The sequence below is a fragment of the Jatropha curcas genome, chromosome 2 (assembly GCF_041381405.1).
Source record: "Jatropha curcas cultivar XTBG-Jc1 chromosome 2, XTBG_Jcur_1.0, whole genome shotgun sequence".
Lineage (NCBI taxonomy): Eukaryota > Viridiplantae > Streptophyta > Magnoliopsida > Malpighiales > Euphorbiaceae > Jatropha > Jatropha curcas.
Genome location: NC_143152.1, coordinates 3,463,654 through 3,481,588, shown reverse-complemented (window position 1 = coordinate 3,481,588; position 17,935 = coordinate 3,463,654). Strand labels below are relative to the sequence as shown.

Genomic DNA, 17,935 nt, shown 5'->3' with positions numbered 1-17,935 from the left:
CATTTTGTTTTTCTTATTCTGATGTTAAAAGCTTTGTCTGTTAATTTAAATTGAGAAAATTTTTACCTTTGTATTTTATCAAAATACATGAATTTGCTCTTACATTTTTAGAATTACATGGTCTCGTCCTTTCTTTTTTTTTTGGCTTATGTTGCACTGTTGAACCATTTTATTAAGTTTTTTTTATTTTTCCATTAAATACATAGACATTAGTTAATTTTAGAAAAATAAAGGAACAAATTAGTTAATAAATTTAAGGATAAATTAGTTAATTTTGATAAAAGATAGAGATAAAATAATTATTTATTAACCCAAAAAGTATAAAAAATTAACGAAAAGATAAAACTGTAGTGGAAATAAAAGTTTGTCTTTTTAGGATTTGCAAGTTAAGTTCAAGATTATTGCAATTGGTTTTCAAAGTTTACTCTTGAACTTTAGTTCAAAATGTATAATTTTCCCCTCTCTATTATAGAATGGACCGGCATTAACTCAATTCCAAAAGTTAATTCAAGAGAAGGATAATTGCCGAGTCTTATATTTTGAATAAAGATTTTAACCTTTTCTTTGCTGCTTTTATATTTTTAGTTTTTTAGAATTTTTTTTATTTTGATAAATTATATTTTGATAAAAGCTTAGAAAATTATAAATTCCCAAATTATAGTTTACTGACCAGTAGTATTTATGTTGCATATTGTGTATAGGTCCGGTGAACTCATCCATGGTAAATAAAAAAACGTTCTTTTTAATTGTTTTTTGTTTTGTAAATTTTTTTTTTAGGTCGCATGCTGTTTTTTCCGTGCCCAAATAAGCATATACTAATTTATTAGAGAGGAAAGGATAAAGGAGAACGTAACATCACCTGTACTAATTTATTAGAATTGGACAAGTGAAGAAATTTCACATAAGTTATGTACTTAATTATTAGAAATTCAACAAAAGAAAAAAAAAAAAAAAAAGGGAAATTTCCCAAACGAGCAAGTTTGAATTGAAGAAATAACATTTTCTAACGAAACATCCTAGTAAGTAATAAGTAAAAACTACAAAGCCTTTCGAAAGAAGATGATGAAGAAATATAGGAGCTTTTTCCTTTTCTTTTCGTTTCTTGTTTCTTTTTTTTTTACATTATTATTTCTCTTAATCTATTCAATTACATTATTATGTGTTCTACTAAAATGATCATAATATTTCTATAGATGGTATATAAATTGTATAGTCTATTTATATAAAACAAATATAACTATGTAATCAAATATTATAGTTATATAAATACTAATATTAAATCAGATGGGAAAGATTATAGAATTTTCTTTAAACTCATTTTTCAGATGATGTTATAAACAGAAGTTGAGTTACTGTCCTTTCTTCCCTTTGAACCCTTTATGTCACTCTAGTAGATTCTAAGTTTGCAAATCCAGCTGAATCTTGCAAGCAGTTATATGATAGTTTTCATAGTTAATTTACTGGTACAAATATTAAGACTCCTTTCAAGCAAAAAAAGGTAACTAGAGTCTTGATTTGGCACCTTTTCCAGGAATTTGTAATGCATCATAATGACCAAAACCATGATAAAGAACTCTAATTGGATTTTCCTTGCCATATTCTTGACCGTACTCAGCAATAGATATAAGGCCACCAGCAGTTTGGTCATACATGTACACAGTGATTGGCATCCTGCATTTAACAGGACCATGTCATCCATTAATATAGTGCCTTCCAATGCAATTTTCTAAGGACTGAAAAAAACTGAAGAGAAAAAGAAGTACATAATTTCTTTTTCCAAAAATACCAAGTTAGCCTCAACAAAATTGAGAGAGACTAGAGTTTTACTTTAGAACATGTGAAGCCATGAACAACTCAGGCTCACCCCCCCATACATGGGGCTTTCTCATATTTGCCACATAGGTGTCAAAATCACCTTCTACAAACCTGTCAGAACAGCAAAATCATTAGAAGAAGTTTATAAGTAAAACCTGAACAAGATCCTCCTTGAATATACTATCATATTCACTCAAAACTAGCACAAGTTCTTCAAATTCCAGGCATAAATGTACGTCGTGACTGAAAATATGACTAGGACCTATAGAAGACTTTCATATGCCATCCCTCGGTTGTTCATTCAAAAAGTGGCATTGGGTAACTTGGGTTTCAGTAAACCAGCATTCATGATTTGTATACCAGGAGCTTCTTTTTTCCTTTTAATTGGTTGTGAAAGATATGCACTAGGTCTGTTTGATAGTGTTAATGCCCAAATAAGCATATAAACAATTGATTTTTTTTTTCCTTTTTAATTGGTTGTGAAAGATATGCAATGGTTCTGTTTGATAGTCTAGTGCCCAAATAAGCACATACAGAATTGTTAGAAAAGCAGTCAAAAAAATGGTAAAAGAGTGCAACTAAATTTCTTACCATTCAGTCTCTTGCCTCCTGTTGATAAACTCATCAGCAACCTGACAAATTTAACAAAGCAACAGAAATCAGAGTCAAGAGGTCTTTGTTTATGGAAACATAATGCAAAGAATTGGAGCCTGCATTGCTTGTTTTACTCTATTGAAGATAACAGTGAACATTGCTTGTTGCATATAGGTTAATCTCGGCCTGTACATGGTTTCCACAAACCAAATTTCAGAATCAATTATAGAAGAGGCATAAGAAAGATACTCTAATCCGCAAGTCATCTGCTAATTCTCTCTGAACACTTTCACTTGGAGCTGGCTTCCCAGCCCGCAAACAAGCCCCATGAGCCACAGAGCGGAACAAACACCTCCCATCTCCTGGTATTCCTGCATTGAAGGAGACTGACATGTCAAAACACAAGTAATGATATTAGGTGTCCAGAATGCATAAACAAATAATATATAAATATAACATTAGGTAACCTGTAAATATTTTGAACAAAATATTGGTACTCACCAGTAATGGAATAGTCAGTGTAGACCTTCTTCCCATGGGAGAATTTAACATATGGTAAGTCAGAATCATCCCCATCCTTTTTCTCAGCAGCTGCTTCAGCATATGTTGGCTCAGAACTTGAATAACAAACCAAGAGGCCAAAAATTAAGCCAGTTGTAAATTCTTGCGACCAAGATATAGATCCCACATTACCCTTAATTTTTGAGAGCGTTCCTCGTTTTGACAGTGAAAGCCTAATAATCAGATTTTGATATGCCAGAGAAATATTGAAGTTTTTCTTCAAAGAGCTTCTAGCATTAAATAAACTTTTCACAGTAAAGGACTGCAAACTGCCACTCTCCTTGGACGAACTAGAACAAAAACAACTTTTATTCGAAGTGTGGAAGGTAGTAACAGATGGTATAGAGGATCTCTTTGAAACAGACAAACGAGCATAATTTTCCCTGGAATTTGCAAGGTTCAAACAGGAACAACATGAAGTTGATTGTCCTCTGGAAACCAAATTCAAAATATTGCTGCCCATATGTTGAACACGCCCTCTCAGGTAGACAACATTTCTTGCGCATGTGCTGATAGGAGAGAAAACTATCATGCTGGCATAGCCTGAGGCAGAAGGCACAATGTGAGACATTTTAAGTAACCAACTCATATAAACAAATATCACTATTAAGAAAGAAACATATAAGGGCATCATACATTAGATATTAGCTTAAGATGGTCATCAAAATGCATAAAAAATTGTGAATAGGTAAATCATAAATCCTTTAATTCCTAAGGAAATATATATTCGAGTGGATATCAATCCATACACACTATACATTAAACATTTGCAGTTTTCCTTTGAGTTCATACAAAGAGAAAACCTTTTCCTCCGGATGGAAATATATAATGAAAAAATATATAAAGCCATGCACTCAAATTTTGGTATTCATATTCCTTTATGTAATAAATCAAAAGATAACTTCTTCATCCCTTCTTCTGGAACTGCTTCAATCATGAGATGGAGATACAACATAATTATGTGACATGCTCCTCCAAGAGTTGTTGGTTTGCGTTGCTTTGTAAAATGGAAGTGCAATGTAAATTCTAGAATAAGATTCTAGAAATTGTTTGACAAACCAAAAATTTTATAATACTTCTGTATTTGACTCACTTGAGTTCAGTTGAAACGAGAGCCAATCTCAAGTATGGTCTCCTAAATTATCAATTTATCCTTCTGCTCTCTTAAACATTTCAAAAAAGAAATTCAGAAGGGATATTTGGGTAACATTCATTTATGCCAACATGTTAAATTTCTACTGACTTTAATTCTAATAACACCTGAATCTGAATGGGTTTTGAGTTGGGCCAGTTCATGTAAAAATTCTTGATAGGGAGCATGCTGCTTTCATTTGTTTAAGGTTTGATGCCAATGCAAAGAATAAGAAGAGCCCAGCTATCCCCAACACTAGAGAAAAAAAAAAAAAAGAAGACAAATCTTAAGGTAGTATTATATACTACCCCAACATTCACCCTTGGCCAATTTCACAGTGAAAGAAATTACAGCTTTAGTTGACATCTTTAGGGTTGCAGTGAAGCATATATAAGGAGGGATAAGAAATCAAATGATAAATTCAAGGTTAGACTTTCCAAACATTAATCTGCAAAACTCACATCATTCTTTTGTCATACATTTTAACACCAATTGCACTTTCTCAGAGTCATCTAATTTTAGACAAATAGTTTTGACATCATAAGCAACCATGTTAGGTATGTGCCCAAGGCCCAAGCAACAATTTCACTATCTTATGGAACTATGTGATTGTAACATTAATAGAATCTATTAGGATTCCTTCACAATTGAAGGCTATGAATCTGACTTCCCTAGCTCTCTTTTTAGATCACACAAGAAATATGACTACCGAGCATCTATTAGTACTCTTATGATCATAAACTGCCCTAAAGTTGACTCAACAGCACAAAAGGTCAAGAGCTAATCAATAAATTTACAGCACTATGAACTTACATTCCAAAATATTGTTTAAAAGCCACAGAAACTTTTAGCATTCAGTAAACTGGAAATTCATTGGTTTTTTACTCAAAACATGCCGCACATACTACAAATATAATGAAGGATCATGATGAACCCATATACATAATCTAAAACAGAGATCCTAGCTAGCTCCAGCAACATCAACATTTTCCATTTGTATCTATAAGATTCTATGTGATCTTCAGGCCTTGTTTGGTAAAGGAATTCCACAAAGTTTTGTGGAATCCATTTGGAATTCCGAGTTTTAATATTTCATATAAAACAAAATGCCCATGCATTCAATTTTATGGAATTCAACATAACTAAATCAAAATTTGCCATATACCAATGAATTCTATAATCTGTACATCAAACTCATCTAAACCAAACATGGGTTTAATGCAGTTGACCAATGCCATTTTAGGGTTCATGAATTTATCACTAGAAACATACACTTCATAAGCTGCATTATAATCAACACCATCAGGGAGCAATTATCTTATATGGAAAGTCTTGACAACAATCAAACTCTCATTTACGTTTCAGTAAGGGACAATAATTAATCAGAATCGACAGCAAAAAGTAGAGAATAATGCCTATTGCCTACAAAGCCTTCATCAATTCCATGAATAAAATCAAAGAGAGCGCCAGGAAATCTCTAATTGCCTTCAACAAATAGATGAAAGTTGCAATTCTTTTGCTTCACTTATAAAGTCTAATCAGAGATTTCAATTTCAATCAAGGTTACCATTCTAAATATCAACTAAAACATTACCCTCAAAAAAAAAAAAAAAAAAAAAAAAAAATCAACTAAAACACAGAAAAGAAAAAAGAGAAAACTGCAAGACAGAGGAAAAGACATATAACTGGGTTTTCATTTTTGAATGATCTACATAGTAACACAATAACCACATTAGCATATAAAAGCTATATAACTACAAAATGTACAAGAAAAGAAAAAGATGATATAGAAATGGAAAGGATAAAGGAAATAACCTCTACAATTGGCAAGAAAACAACTGTGAATAAATTTTGGATTTTGAGAACAGTGTCAAGCAAATTTTAAAACCCAAAGAGAGAAACACGTGAAATCAATCAATAAAGGTTTTATGTAGATTATAGAAGAAGAGAGAAAAGGAGCGTATATAAGCAAAGAATTATACCTGCTTTGGACCCAAAAGAAAATTATAGCAGAGAAGTAACGGATAATGAGAATCAACGTTTTCGATTCCGGTTTAGATTGTTAAATAAGCACTCCATTTTTGGGTTCTTTACCATTTCTGTCGCTGAGCTAAGAGCTCACTGTCCCACCGTTCGACTCTCTGAGTTTATAAAGAAACGCCATCGTCTTGGAACAATTTCTTTTTCACTTTTGAAAAGACCGACCTGTTTTTTCTATAAATATTCAATTTAACCCTCGAATTTTTACTAAATATTCAATTCGATCTAAAATGAATTTAGCCAATTTAGAATATAAACGTGGAGTTTGAGTCTATCATCCATTTATCTCGTTCTAAAAGTTTTAAAAAATAATTAATAAAATCGTAATTTTTTATTATTTTTTAAAATATTTTCAAGTTAAAAAGTTTAATTTATGTTTATTAAATAGAATAATTTAAAGTTTATGAGTTGTTTATTTGAATTAAATTCTAAATATTGAATGCGAATTAACAATTTATTGAGTTGAATGATTAAAAATTTATATTAAAATTAATTATTGAATAATTAAAAAGTAGCATATGATGTCATTTTATAATTTTCAAGAGCAATTTTATCTTTTCACTTAATAAGTTATATGAATAAACAACTTATTAAATCAATAAAATATTACTTGTAACAGTAAGTAACTTCAATTTTTATAAGGTGAAAGTTTAATTTCGGAAAACCAACTTAATGGAAATTTCAAAAACTTTTACGTTTTACCATCAAAAGAAGATTAAATAGATAACTTATTGCTCAAGTTTAAGCAAATAGATTTATTTTATTATTATTTAAATAAATATGTTGAATATTTAATAAACTACTAATAAGACAAAATAAAGAACATCTATATCTAGTATTAATCAATATTAAAGTGGCATTTGTAAACAAAATAGCAAAGGATAAATGTGGTAACTTATGGAACGGGTACTGATGAACTTCAAAATTATAAATTAGACTCGGCTTCAAAAAGGATGTGAGACAATAATAAATAGTACTAAATAAATATATATATTTTTTTAAGTTTGAGCTACGTAATCGTTTCAGTTCATAGAAATTATTCTCTCTCAACATCGGGTTTCTATGAGACATTGAGGAGAGAGAATTGCTGAGCTGGAGATGAGAGGATGAGAGAATTGTTTCTATTAAGTGAAACAATGTGTTTTAGCCAGCCAATTCCTTCGGTTAGCTAACTCAAACATTAAATGTGGGATCCATATTTACTTTTTATTTTGTAATTTTGACCCATTTGAATTTGTATTTCAAATGCAATACAAAGTTAAAACCGAAGTATCCAAGTGATTAAATTTATTTTGAGATATAATAATTGCAAATCGCAAAATTAATAATTTTTCATATGATTTAGCCTCCATTTTTAATATTAAAATATTTTTAATTATAATCCTACAGACCGAAAGACAATTGCTATGCGTTGTTAGCGCACTGTTTTCCTGTGCGTCTACGGTAACTCTCCATATTTTATCTGAGGTCCGTTCGGCAGAAAAAATAGAAAAAGTGATAGTAGTAATAATAATTCTGCTTCCGGATCGACATCTCGTCGGAGTCGCCACTGCAGCTGCTACTACATCAAGTAGCAGTACTATTACTCCTGATTCTGCTCCATTTTTAGCCTTTTTTTTTTTTTTTTTCTATTATCTCTTTCACATTTTATCTTAGTGCGAAGTTGAAAATGGCGTGGGAGTTGTTGTTCTGGTTTCTCTGTTTATGCACCAACTTTGGCCTTCTCGCTATGCTCTTTTATGAGGTATTATCATTACAACCGTTAATATTCTTTTTCTTTTTTTTTTTTTTTTCTAGACAACTTTTCTGTTTCGTCTTTACTATTTGCTTTTAAACCCTAACAATACTTGTTTGGTTCCTGAAAAAAAGGGAAAAGTGACGAAAATAGAGATTTCATGTGTTTAATTTCTGATTTTTTGTTTCTCTTGTTTGTTAATTCATTTACTGCTTTTTTATGATGGATTTGAATTACTTCAAGCCGGCTACATATTCGGCTTAGGTTGATTACCGAATGATAAAGCCGAATTCATAAGGTTTCGAATCTTGTTTTCGTTCACTTTGTTAGCACTGACAATGTAGCTGTAAAATTACACAAAATTTGCGTTATTCATTTCCTATCAATTTTTGTTCTAGGACTATTACCATTGTGAATTATTAGCTCTAAGATAACAATGACACTGATACATCATTTAACTACTTGGATGCTGAGGAAGCAGAGGTAAATTTAGGAAAATGTGACTGGATGTAAAACAAATAATTTAAAATAAACATTACAATATATATGGAATGCTGATCTTTTTTTAGCAAATTCTAGAATGGCTTGTGCATTTTGAATTTGTTTTCACAGTCTATCTGTATTTTATGTTCCATGATTGGATTCGCGAGGCTTGAATATGGATCAACCAATTTTTTGTTTCTTGCACTTTGTTGTTTGTTTTTTTAAGTTCAAATTTAATCTCATATTCAGGTGCTTGTTATTCATTCTGAACTTTGACATATGTCACTGTGACATTTGTATATAATGACAATAAGATTGACATCAATTATTAGGTAAAGAAACATATTTGGGCTTTCATCAATTTGTAGGAATCTCCAGGGTTGTGCCTTCACATGTTAGCATTATACAAGAGGCAGAGAGATTATGCTTTTTAGTTTTTTGTGATTAAAATCTGTGAGTAATTTCTTTTTGGGTAGCTTTTGTGCTTAACAGACTTGGAGGCTGACCAGTTGAATCCCTTCGAAGCAACAGCTTGCATCAACAAGTGGATTCTGCCTGAATTCATTTTGCAAGGGGTAATCTGCGTTCTATTGCTGTTGACTGGTCACTGGGTCATATTTCTTATGGAAGCTCCTCTTACTTGCTATCATGTGCTGCTGTAAGTAAAACATATCATACAATGTAAAAGTTTTGGATTAGTATAGTTCTTTAGCCATTCAATAGGAATACTTAGAAGTCAGAATCCAAAATCTTACCATCAACTGTGACATTATTGATGATTCCACATAAAATGTATTCGCAATGGATATGTAACAACTAACTAGTGCATAGCTAGTGTAGTGTTCATCTTCTTAATGTCTATTGATGATTTGATGATATTTTATGTTGAAATGTTATTATATTCTCACTTTTCAATGAGAATAACTGTAGAAAGAAGTAGAAAATGAATTATGCAGGAAATTTCTTTGTAAGTATGAATATGGTTCTGTTTTGTTCAAGCTGTCTAAATTCAATAATCTCTGAAATATAGCTGTTCCATTTAAACAATTCAGGTTTATGAAACGAGAGCATCTTATTGACATCACTGAAGTTTTCAGAAATCTTAATTCTGAGAAGAAGTATAGGTTCATAAAGCTCGGTATCTACTTGTTTTTCTTCGCCTTGTTCATGTTCAGGTTTGTTCAACTCTCCGAACATAGTTATTCTGGTTTCTTGTTTAAGACTTTTACTTCATTTATATTTCAATCTTTTAAGTCTTGAGTTCATTCACTTATTCTAATCAAGGGTTTTGAAACTATTTGGATATAGAATTATTGCAGGCAGCTTATCAATTTACAGCTCTGGAGCATTAGACTATCGTTCATCTTATCTTGTATTCTAAATAGTTAATGCTAATCTCCCCTTGATTTGAAATAGATAAGCGTTAGATCCTGTGAAAATTTTAAAAATTTATGCCTTTTTTTTTTTTTTTCCAGATTCGTCCAAGAAAAAAAAATTTGCTCATTTAAAGTGCTTGAGCAGTCTTTTTATTTCCAATGATCTCTGCATGTAGGTTTGTATAGGTTGCTAGTAGCATTCTGATCATTTTATTAAATTTGATCATTATTTCTCTTGTACATGTATAATGACTCAGGCTTAGCTACATGATCATTGTCTTTGGTTGGATTTTAACTTTAAAAAAGGTAAAATCTACTGAAATCTACATATGAATTTTGTAATGGGCACTGCTAACATGGCAGAAAAAGGAGCTAATGGTTAGTCCAATAGCATCTATCAGTTTGTCTTCTGTTGCAGATATTGGCCTAAGGTTAGACCTATATAATGAAAGAAAGAATTTGCGCATCATACAGAAGACAAGCTCCACCCTTCATTCAAAAAGAACAGTAACCCTTAGTAATTTTAGGCTATCTTCTTTTATCTGATTCTCGAATAAATCCTTCCTGTTTTCCCTAACGTCATGAAAAAGATAAAGATTACATAGGAATTATTGAAGAAAATTCTGCGAGGGAATGTATCAAAGATAAAGCTCTGGGATGAGTATTGTTTTGAAGAGAGTATGAGTTGTGGGTTCTATTTTTAATCAACCATGATTAATGATGATGGTGTTCCCTATAGATCTAGCAAGCCCTGGACATTTTAAGTGTCAGGGAGATTTTGGAGTCTTTTAGAATCTCTAAGAATGACATGAGCATTCAAATACTTGTAGTCCAAGAATCATTTTGCTTGTGGATAGTTGTTTATTTTTCATGTGCTGGTTGGAAGGAGGGGTTCCTGTTTCTTCCTCTTTTTGTATTGATGAGATCTCGGAGAGTGATTCTGTACCTACCTGGTCCAGAGTCCATATTGAAATTATGCTGTTTTTCTAGGTTGCATTTGAGGTTTGCATAAGAATGTAATTTCTCATTTTAGGTTTGAAATTCTTAATAGAATATATATTTGTCTATGTATAATATAAAGCAAGATTTTGTTTTTTTTTGTGGGTAGAAAAAAAGGGGTGTTTATTATTTTGTTTCCTCTTATTTAAAGATGGTATTGATCTGCCTCCTGGAGAAGGACCTCACCTGCCATCTGTTCTCTCTCTCCAGCTCCTGATAATAATATCCTAACTTGCAGGATTACATTGATCGCTTTCTTGTTTATAAGAAATGAAGACGACGAATGGTGACTTTCGTGTGTTTTGGCACCATGCTGCAGGAGTGTGATAGCTGCATGTAATTGGGTTTTAAATCCCTGATCCGTTTGAAAGGAAGTGAATTTTAGTATACAGAATTGGGTACTTTCAGACTTCCATTGTAGGATGAATTTCATCATACTGTTTTGTCACGGGGCTAGTTTTGACATATTAACTGTTCCACTGATTCGTAGGGAAGAGATTGCTTATAGGCTGAGATTTATAATTAGGTAGTTAAAAGAAAGATTGACATCATAGAAAGAACATGTATCAGCTTTAATGGAAATACATTTCTTTGGTTAGAGTACTACTTTGCTACTATGCGAAATATAGATTGCTAATTGAGCTATATTTTCTGTTTGCTTAGCTCATCTCACTGAGATTGTGTGTTGCCTCTGCTCTCCCTGGCAGCGAGGGTCTGGTTCAGAAAACATTTAATTTGAATATTTGAACTGCTTGTGTCATATGTTTTACCTATTTTTGTCTGAGTACCGTGTTGAAATTTAATGCCTAGGGCGTAAGCCGAATGAAAGTAGTGCAAACAGGCAACCTAATGTTTCTGCAAGGAATAGGTTGAAGAAAATTGTGTTTCAAACACTACGATCCAGGTTAATGATATTGGTAATGTTTATGATTTTTCTTTTTTCTATTATTTTTTTTAGAACATCATATCCCGTTTGTTTGTTCTCCAATTTATTGGTATAATCCTTTATGTTATTCTTGCATGCCCATTTTCAAATATAGCTATTAGCTATTAGTAGTACCTCAAAACCAGGGGGTGTATGTATTCTTCTGCAAACTCATTTACTGGATAAGCTCTAAGTCGAAATAGACTTTGTTTCTCTACTTGGGATCTTCATTACTCAGATTTCTTGATGGGCTTAGTTGGGCCTACCTGTAAGTCAACTAAAAAGTTGGTAAAAAAAAATTCTGTGATAAAGTGATTGATAATCTTATACTGTAAAAAGTTGGGCTGGAAAACTACCAGGTCCATTGAAAGAAAAAGAAAGTGGGCCCGTTTTGTCTTCACCAGTGTCCTATGCTCAACAGGTTGGCAGACCCGACATACTGTAGGCAGCTTGACAACAGCTTGCCTTTCTTTGTACAATCAAAAAAAATTCCAATAATGGTCGATTGGGCCCATATGCAAACATTATCTAGGCCCATGGGGAGCCCACATATTACCCTTCTTTCTCAGTTGCAGAGGGCCCAACTCCTGATGTGAAATATTTAACCACTGGATTGATAGAGGTGTGTTGACCCTACGCCAATTAACCAATCGACTGTGCGGCAATGTTGGGTCGTTTTCGGGCCCTGAGACTTGACCGGAGTTTGTCTTCCGCATTTCATCTTGTGGGGCCCAAACACCGTCAGAGGTCTGGTTTTGGCTATAACAAGTGGGGTCACTATCAATGTAGGGCCAGGGAAATGGACTGACCGTTGGATGTAGCCACAGAAAATTAATCTTTAAGGAAAAGTGAAGAAAGTGATAAGAAGGGAAGGGATTGAATTAGAGAGAAGAGAGCCCCACTTGTTACAGGTAGTGTCTTTTGCTGTTGTTAAGGGTTGCCTACTCAGTCCTCAGAGTCTGAGACTGCAATGTTTATGGTATGGGGCTTTCTCTTCCCAATCGTGGTATGCTGTCCAGGAGCAAGAAAATCATAGCTCCTTTCGCATCAAAAGACAGGAAATTGCTATATCTATGCTTAGAGCCTAGAAGCTTCTTTCATGAGGGAGACTTGGTTGTGAAAATAGAAAATATCTATCTCCTATAGGAACAAGTGGCTTCCCTTAACAACTTTGTTATTTGTCAAAGGAAAAATTATTATTTTATTTTTATATTTTTGTCAAAATGAATTACTTTTCCATTATATTTTATATAGTTTTATTACAACAGTTATAATAATCACACATTAAATTAATTTTTTACATATAAATAAAATTACCAAAATATTATTATTATTGCTAATATAGGGATGTGTGAGATATTATCAACATATATAACTTTAGAAAACAATAGGTTCAACATAAAATATAGGGTGCTATAAATGCTTTCGTGTGAAATAGAATAGTGATTCAATGATTTAGCTTATGCTTGGAAAGAAAAACTATTATTAAAGAAACTAGTAATGAAAAATTTCCATTGTTTGAAAATAGGAAAGAAAATAAAGAGGGATAAAAACAAATTTCAAAATTTTTTCTCTAAATTAGAAGGATAATAGAAAAAGCTAAAACAAAGTACTTCTATATCCAAACACAAGAAGGAAAATAACCTCTTTTTTTTTTTTTTTTTAATTTTCTCTTTTCTCTTTTTCTCTAAGTATTAGATATTGAGATTAATATGAAAGAGTTTTTTGGAAAACACTATTTTGAATGTTAGAAAAAATAATAATTTTCAAATCTTTTATTGTGAAATTTACATTTGAAAATGAATATCAACTGACTTTTAATTTATATTTTTAATATAGTATTTTTTTTTTCTTTGGTAAAACTGAAGTATAGGAATCAAAATACTTATTTCATAATATAAGAGACCAAGCAATTCAAATTTTAACTTTCTTTTTTTTTTTTAGAATGGATAGTTTATTATATTTGATAATTATCTCATCATTATTTAGTCATAATAGTTAGTATATCTCTCGATTTATAATTTAATAGTCTATTATCCATCTGATAATACAAGAGAGAGATAGAATTTCAATTTAATTCTAAATAACAGAAAAATAGAAAATGAGATTACGTAGTAAGGATGGTAATGAGTAAGATATCCGTTTAAAATTTAATATTCAAACCTAGATCCAATTACAAATTCGGTACTCAACTCCGTTCCGAATTATTTTAGAAATTCACTTTTATCATCCGAGTGTGTTACGAACCCAATTATAATTACATGTTTAAATACCCAAATCTATTTAAATACATGTTTAACATTAAAAATATATATTTTTTATTTTGTAGAGTAAAAAATAAGTAAAAATTATATAAACTTATATTTTGACTTAATAAAAATATAATATCTATATTAGATGTAATTATAGTTTTAATTATAATATAGGTGTATATATATAATTTTCTTTTAAGAATAATAATTATTTTAAATATTTTTAAAATATTAATTAAATAGATGATGGGTAGCGGATTTCCGTTGTTGAATCGAATTCAATCAAAACTTGATGTGAATAATAAAAGTACAATCCAAACTCATTTCCAACTCATTTATTCAATATTCAAACTCATTAAAATCGTTGAACCGGATTAGATACCATTGGAATCGGGTAAAATTATCATTCCCGCCACGTAGTGCCATAGTTTTCTTCCAAAAATTGAAAGCTAGACCGTATAACTATCATGTCAATAAATGAATGAGGTGGTCTCCAACTAAGATGTCTTCGACCTTAAATGATGTCCTAATCATTATTCGTAGGGAAAAACCCTATCCAAAGATTATTTATCACACACACCTATGTTGCTAAATTAGAAGAGACATAATCTTTTATTGATATTAAACAGGTGAAATGCATGAATTCATCTATCAATTTTGTAATTTTCATTTGTCACACTTTAAATTTCGTAAATGATCTATTATATATTTGAACTTGAATTTTTTTTTTATAACATTATATACATTTTCACGAGAAAAACAATGATGTGTAGCTATCTGGTAACATAACTTTTAAAACAATAAATTTTACATTTTTTCAATTATTTAGTAATGTTTAATTGATTTAATTTTATAAATTAAAATATTTAATACGTATAATTATATAATTGAAGCATTTGATAGATCAAATTAAAAATTGAGAATGTCATAAAATTAAATTAATAAATTGAGAGGTAAATTTATATATTTAGACCTACTACATCTCAATCGTTGAAAGTGAATTGTCTTAATTTTAAGCTCATTTTGTATTCATTCAAAATTATACTCAAATTGAAGAGTTTAGAATAAACAATGATTTACTTCTTATATAATCAAATCCTTTTTGTGGGAAAGTAAGTATGGAATGTTAAATTACCATGTTTAGGTGAAAATAAAAAATTTTCAGAAAAATAAGACAATTAAGGGTATTAATATTATTTTTTTTTTCATATAGAATTTAATTTTTCCACTTTTTGAGATGAGAAATTAATTTCTTGTGTAGATAGAAAAGTAGAAATAAAGCCTAATTATTCGAAAATTAAACTTTATTGAAATACAGAACTCTAAACCATATAAATATTAGGATTATAATTTTTTCAAATTACATTTTTTGCAAGATTTCGATAATTAAAAATCTTGTTAAGAGAAAATAATACACACAATATCAATCATTATTGCAACAATATTAGTACTATTGGCGTTATCATCACCACCGGGGCGCAATAATCACGGGACCAACCCTAATAATCATATATTGAATTTACAACACAAAAATGACACTGAAAGCAGGCATAGTTTTTCTGCTAGTACGTGAAGCAGAAGCAGCTTTGAGCTCCACAAAACAATGGTGGGTAGCTTCCACTTTCAAACATCCCCTTCACCAATTTGTTTGGGTCTAAAATAGATTTTCATTGGTCAAATTTTGATGCACCATAACCATTTCCTAGCACATAATAACCATAGCTTTAAAAGATCAAAAGAGGGCAGCTAACGCCAACCCTATTGCCCATTGCTTGCTTACAAATATGCCTTTTGGAATGTGTTGTTATTGTTCACTTGACTTCCATAGCCAACTTGAAGAGGTGAGAAAAATGTCCTCCTTTGTGGGCCCTAATAAACCATGACATGGACACTTGCCCCTTAACAGGCTTTATGTCAATTTTCAAGTGTCCTAATCCCCAAACTCACCCCCCCCCCCCCTCCCTCCCTTGAAATAAAAATAAATATTTGTTTCAAAGGGAAAAATGAAAACCCAATAAGTGAGATGTAGATCAAAAATCTATTTTTTCTTAACCAAATGTACACTCGAAGGGGAATGTTTTGCTCTCTTTGCGAATTTGCCGGCACGAATCCAAATTAGTCTAGAAATTGAGATGATTAAAATAAAAAAAAGGGAAACATGTAATTAATCTCTAAATGGACTAATGGGCCACAATCACGTGCATGACACGCTGAGTAAGGCCCACACAAGTGGATATTCTCCTAGTCCTCATCGTGTGGATTTTGGGGTTTGGACAAAATCTTTTAGTGGTCCGAATTATTATTATTTTTTAAATATCTATCCAATCTAGTTGAGGAATGTATGACCAATTTTCAATGTCCAAAGCCATTTTCCCCAACCATATCGTTCGCTCTTCTATGGGTTTTTATTGCAGAAATTTTTTTTCAATATTGAGTTCATATCAAATGATGTGACTTCTTTTTCATTTAATAACAAAATGTTCGTTAAATTAATTAAATCCTTGACATTTGAGTGTGTGTGTATGTATATAGGAAGAAACATTATTATAGGGGAGAAAAAAATATATAAAAATGATAAAATTGTGATACTCATCGTATCGTGATGACTGAGGATTAATATTAATAATTGATGACGGTGTTAATTAGCTTTTATTATTAATAATGACTGCGAATGAAAGATTTATAAATATGTGTTTATAAGTTTATAATAAGTTTGACAATATTCTGAAAATGTTTTAATTTTTTAATAAGAAAAATTATCTTTTTTAAAAAAAAAAAATGATTTCATTTTCTGTACAGTTCATCAAAAAGAAAATCCAAGAATTTAGCTCTTACAGAATTGATGAAAAATGGAATATTGATTAACGAACTTGTTCATTGGTCAGGTTTAGCCAAAGCTTACCTCAGAACCCTAGCCCATGTTTAACTAGCCAAATAGACAAACGACCCTACATCTTTTTTCTCTGTCCCGAAAGAAATTTGAATTTTTTATACAATCTTACGAAAAATTATTTTCCATTAAATGATTCTTTTAAACAGTTCAAACATAAAAAGAAAAAAAAATCTGAAAAAAATATTTTTTCGGATAAATTATTTTTGGTACTGTCAAATAACGTGATCCATGCACCGCAGATCATCAATGTCTCTAGCGGCTGTGGGGCTGATGAGTAAGTGACCGCCCCATCATTGGCCTTAGCCTATCCATCTCCATGCATTTTCTACCACATTGCTCATCTTAAAATTTCATATTTTCTCTTTTATTTGTTTGTTTCTGCAGAATATTTTGATTCTATCATTTTTCTGAAATTGTACCCAGGTTAGAGACATGGATACCTTAGCCAAAGAGATATCCTCTATCACCAAAAAAGACATAAAAATATTCTTTAAGATTTTTGTATATGTTTTATGTTTGAAAATGGGAAAAAAATTTAGATAATTAAGTAAATTTATGAGTGATTAATCACGATATATAGATTTTTTTCTTTCAGTTTAATGGTAAAATAAGGTGATATCACGATCAACCCTTTTCATTTACTAAGAATTTATTGATTTAGCCGTCGTAGTTAATTATTAATAGTTGGAAGGTCAAATGCTTATAGTTAAAAATATCAACTTTCAAGATTTTTTTTATAATCTTCCAAACAAACCTTCACTGGATTTGTATGCAAAAACTGTAGATACACAGTTAGAATATTAAAAATATACGTACAGGATAGAATATTACAACTATCTTCTTCTTCTTCTTCTTCTTCTTCTTCTTCTTCTTCTTCTTCACTGGATTGGAATGGTCCAAAATAGCTTTTTATCCTTTTCAATGTCTGAATTTTCCTTGTTAAAGATAGAAGCAGTACAACGTTGCCAGGATCTAGATGCCAAGATATAGACTCAGTAAAAAAATACTCATATCTTATTTATTTATTTTGGTCCTACCCTATATTTAAGATATTGAATACCTTCTCGTATGATGGTGAAAAAAATGGTTAACTTACCACCCACTTTGTTTTAGCTCCATTACCTGCAACT

At 31.1% G+C, this 17,935-nt stretch overlaps 2 protein-coding genes across 7 annotated transcripts; one reads left to right on the top strand and one right to left on the bottom strand.

The window, feature by feature from the left end:
• Positions 1–1,285: 1,285 nt before the first annotated feature.
• On the bottom strand, positions 1,286–6,247 carry LOC105634736 (Cysteine proteinases superfamily protein). Of its 5 annotated transcripts, none has more exons than XM_012217646.4 (7): positions 6,085–6,247; positions 3,103–3,513; positions 2,911–3,000; positions 2,659–2,795; positions 2,407–2,447; positions 1,828–1,926; positions 1,286–1,671 (listed from the first exon to the last, which is right to left on the bottom strand). In XM_012217646.4, the coding sequence occupies exons 2-7, from the start codon at positions 3,500–3,502 to the stop codon at positions 1,503–1,505; spliced, it is 936 nt and encodes a 311-aa protein (XP_012073036.1). In that variant the 5' UTR covers positions 3,503–3,513; positions 6,085–6,247; the 3' UTR covers positions 1,286–1,502. The 5 variants fall into 5 exon arrangements, with proteins under 5 accessions (XP_012073036.1, XP_012073037.1, XP_012073033.1 ...); XM_012217647.4 differs by having other exon boundaries at positions 2,659–2,780; positions 6,085–6,244; XM_012217643.4 differs by having other exon boundaries at positions 2,911–3,513; positions 6,085–6,246.
• Positions 6,248–7,254: 1,007 nt separating this feature from the next.
• LOC105634735 (Cornichon family protein) lies at positions 7,255–11,380 on the top strand. Of its 2 annotated transcripts, none has more exons than XM_089718466.1 (4): positions 7,255–7,886; positions 8,837–9,018; positions 9,413–9,535; positions 9,669–10,967. In XM_089718466.1, exons 1-4 carry the CDS (start codon positions 7,812–7,814, stop codon positions 9,739–9,741), a joined length of 453 nt encoding a protein of 150 aa, XP_089574592.1. In that variant the 5' UTR covers positions 7,255–7,811; the 3' UTR covers positions 9,742–10,967. The 2 variants fall into 2 exon arrangements, with proteins under 2 accessions (XP_089574592.1, XP_012073032.1); XM_012217642.4 differs by lacking the exon at positions 9,669–10,967 and adding an exon at positions 10,974–11,380 and having other exon boundaries at positions 7,523–7,886.
• Positions 11,381–17,935: the final 6,555 nt, after the last annotated feature.

What these genes read in the sequence shown, in the direction of transcription:
- LOC105634736 (XM_012217643.4), bottom strand. Translation starts at nt 3,502, where the DNA reads ATGATAGTTTTCTCTCCTATCAGCACATGCGCAAGAAATGTTGTCTAC. An exon ending in CAGATGACTTGCGGATTAGA is followed by an intron (nt 2,448 to 2,658) that starts GTATCTTTCTTA and finishes TAAATTTGTCAG; the next exon opens with GTTGCTGATGAGTTTATCAA. An exon ending in AGGAGGCAAGAGACTGAATG is followed by an intron (nt 1,927 to 2,406) that starts GTAAGAAATTTA and finishes CTGTTCTGACAG; the next exon opens with GTTTGTAGAAGGTGATTTTG.
- LOC105634735 (XM_089718466.1), top strand. Translation starts at nt 7,812, where the DNA reads ATGGCGTGGGAGTTGTTGTTCTGGTTTCTCTGTTTATGCACCAACTTT. An exon ending in TCGCTATGCTCTTTTATGAG is followed by an intron (nt 7,887 to 8,836) that starts GTATTATCATTA and finishes CTTTTTGGGTAG; the next exon opens with CTTTTGTGCTTAACAGACTT. An exon ending in ACTTGCTATCATGTGCTGCT is followed by an intron (nt 9,019 to 9,412) that starts GTAAGTAAAACA and finishes TAAACAATTCAG; the next exon opens with GTTTATGAAACGAGAGCATC.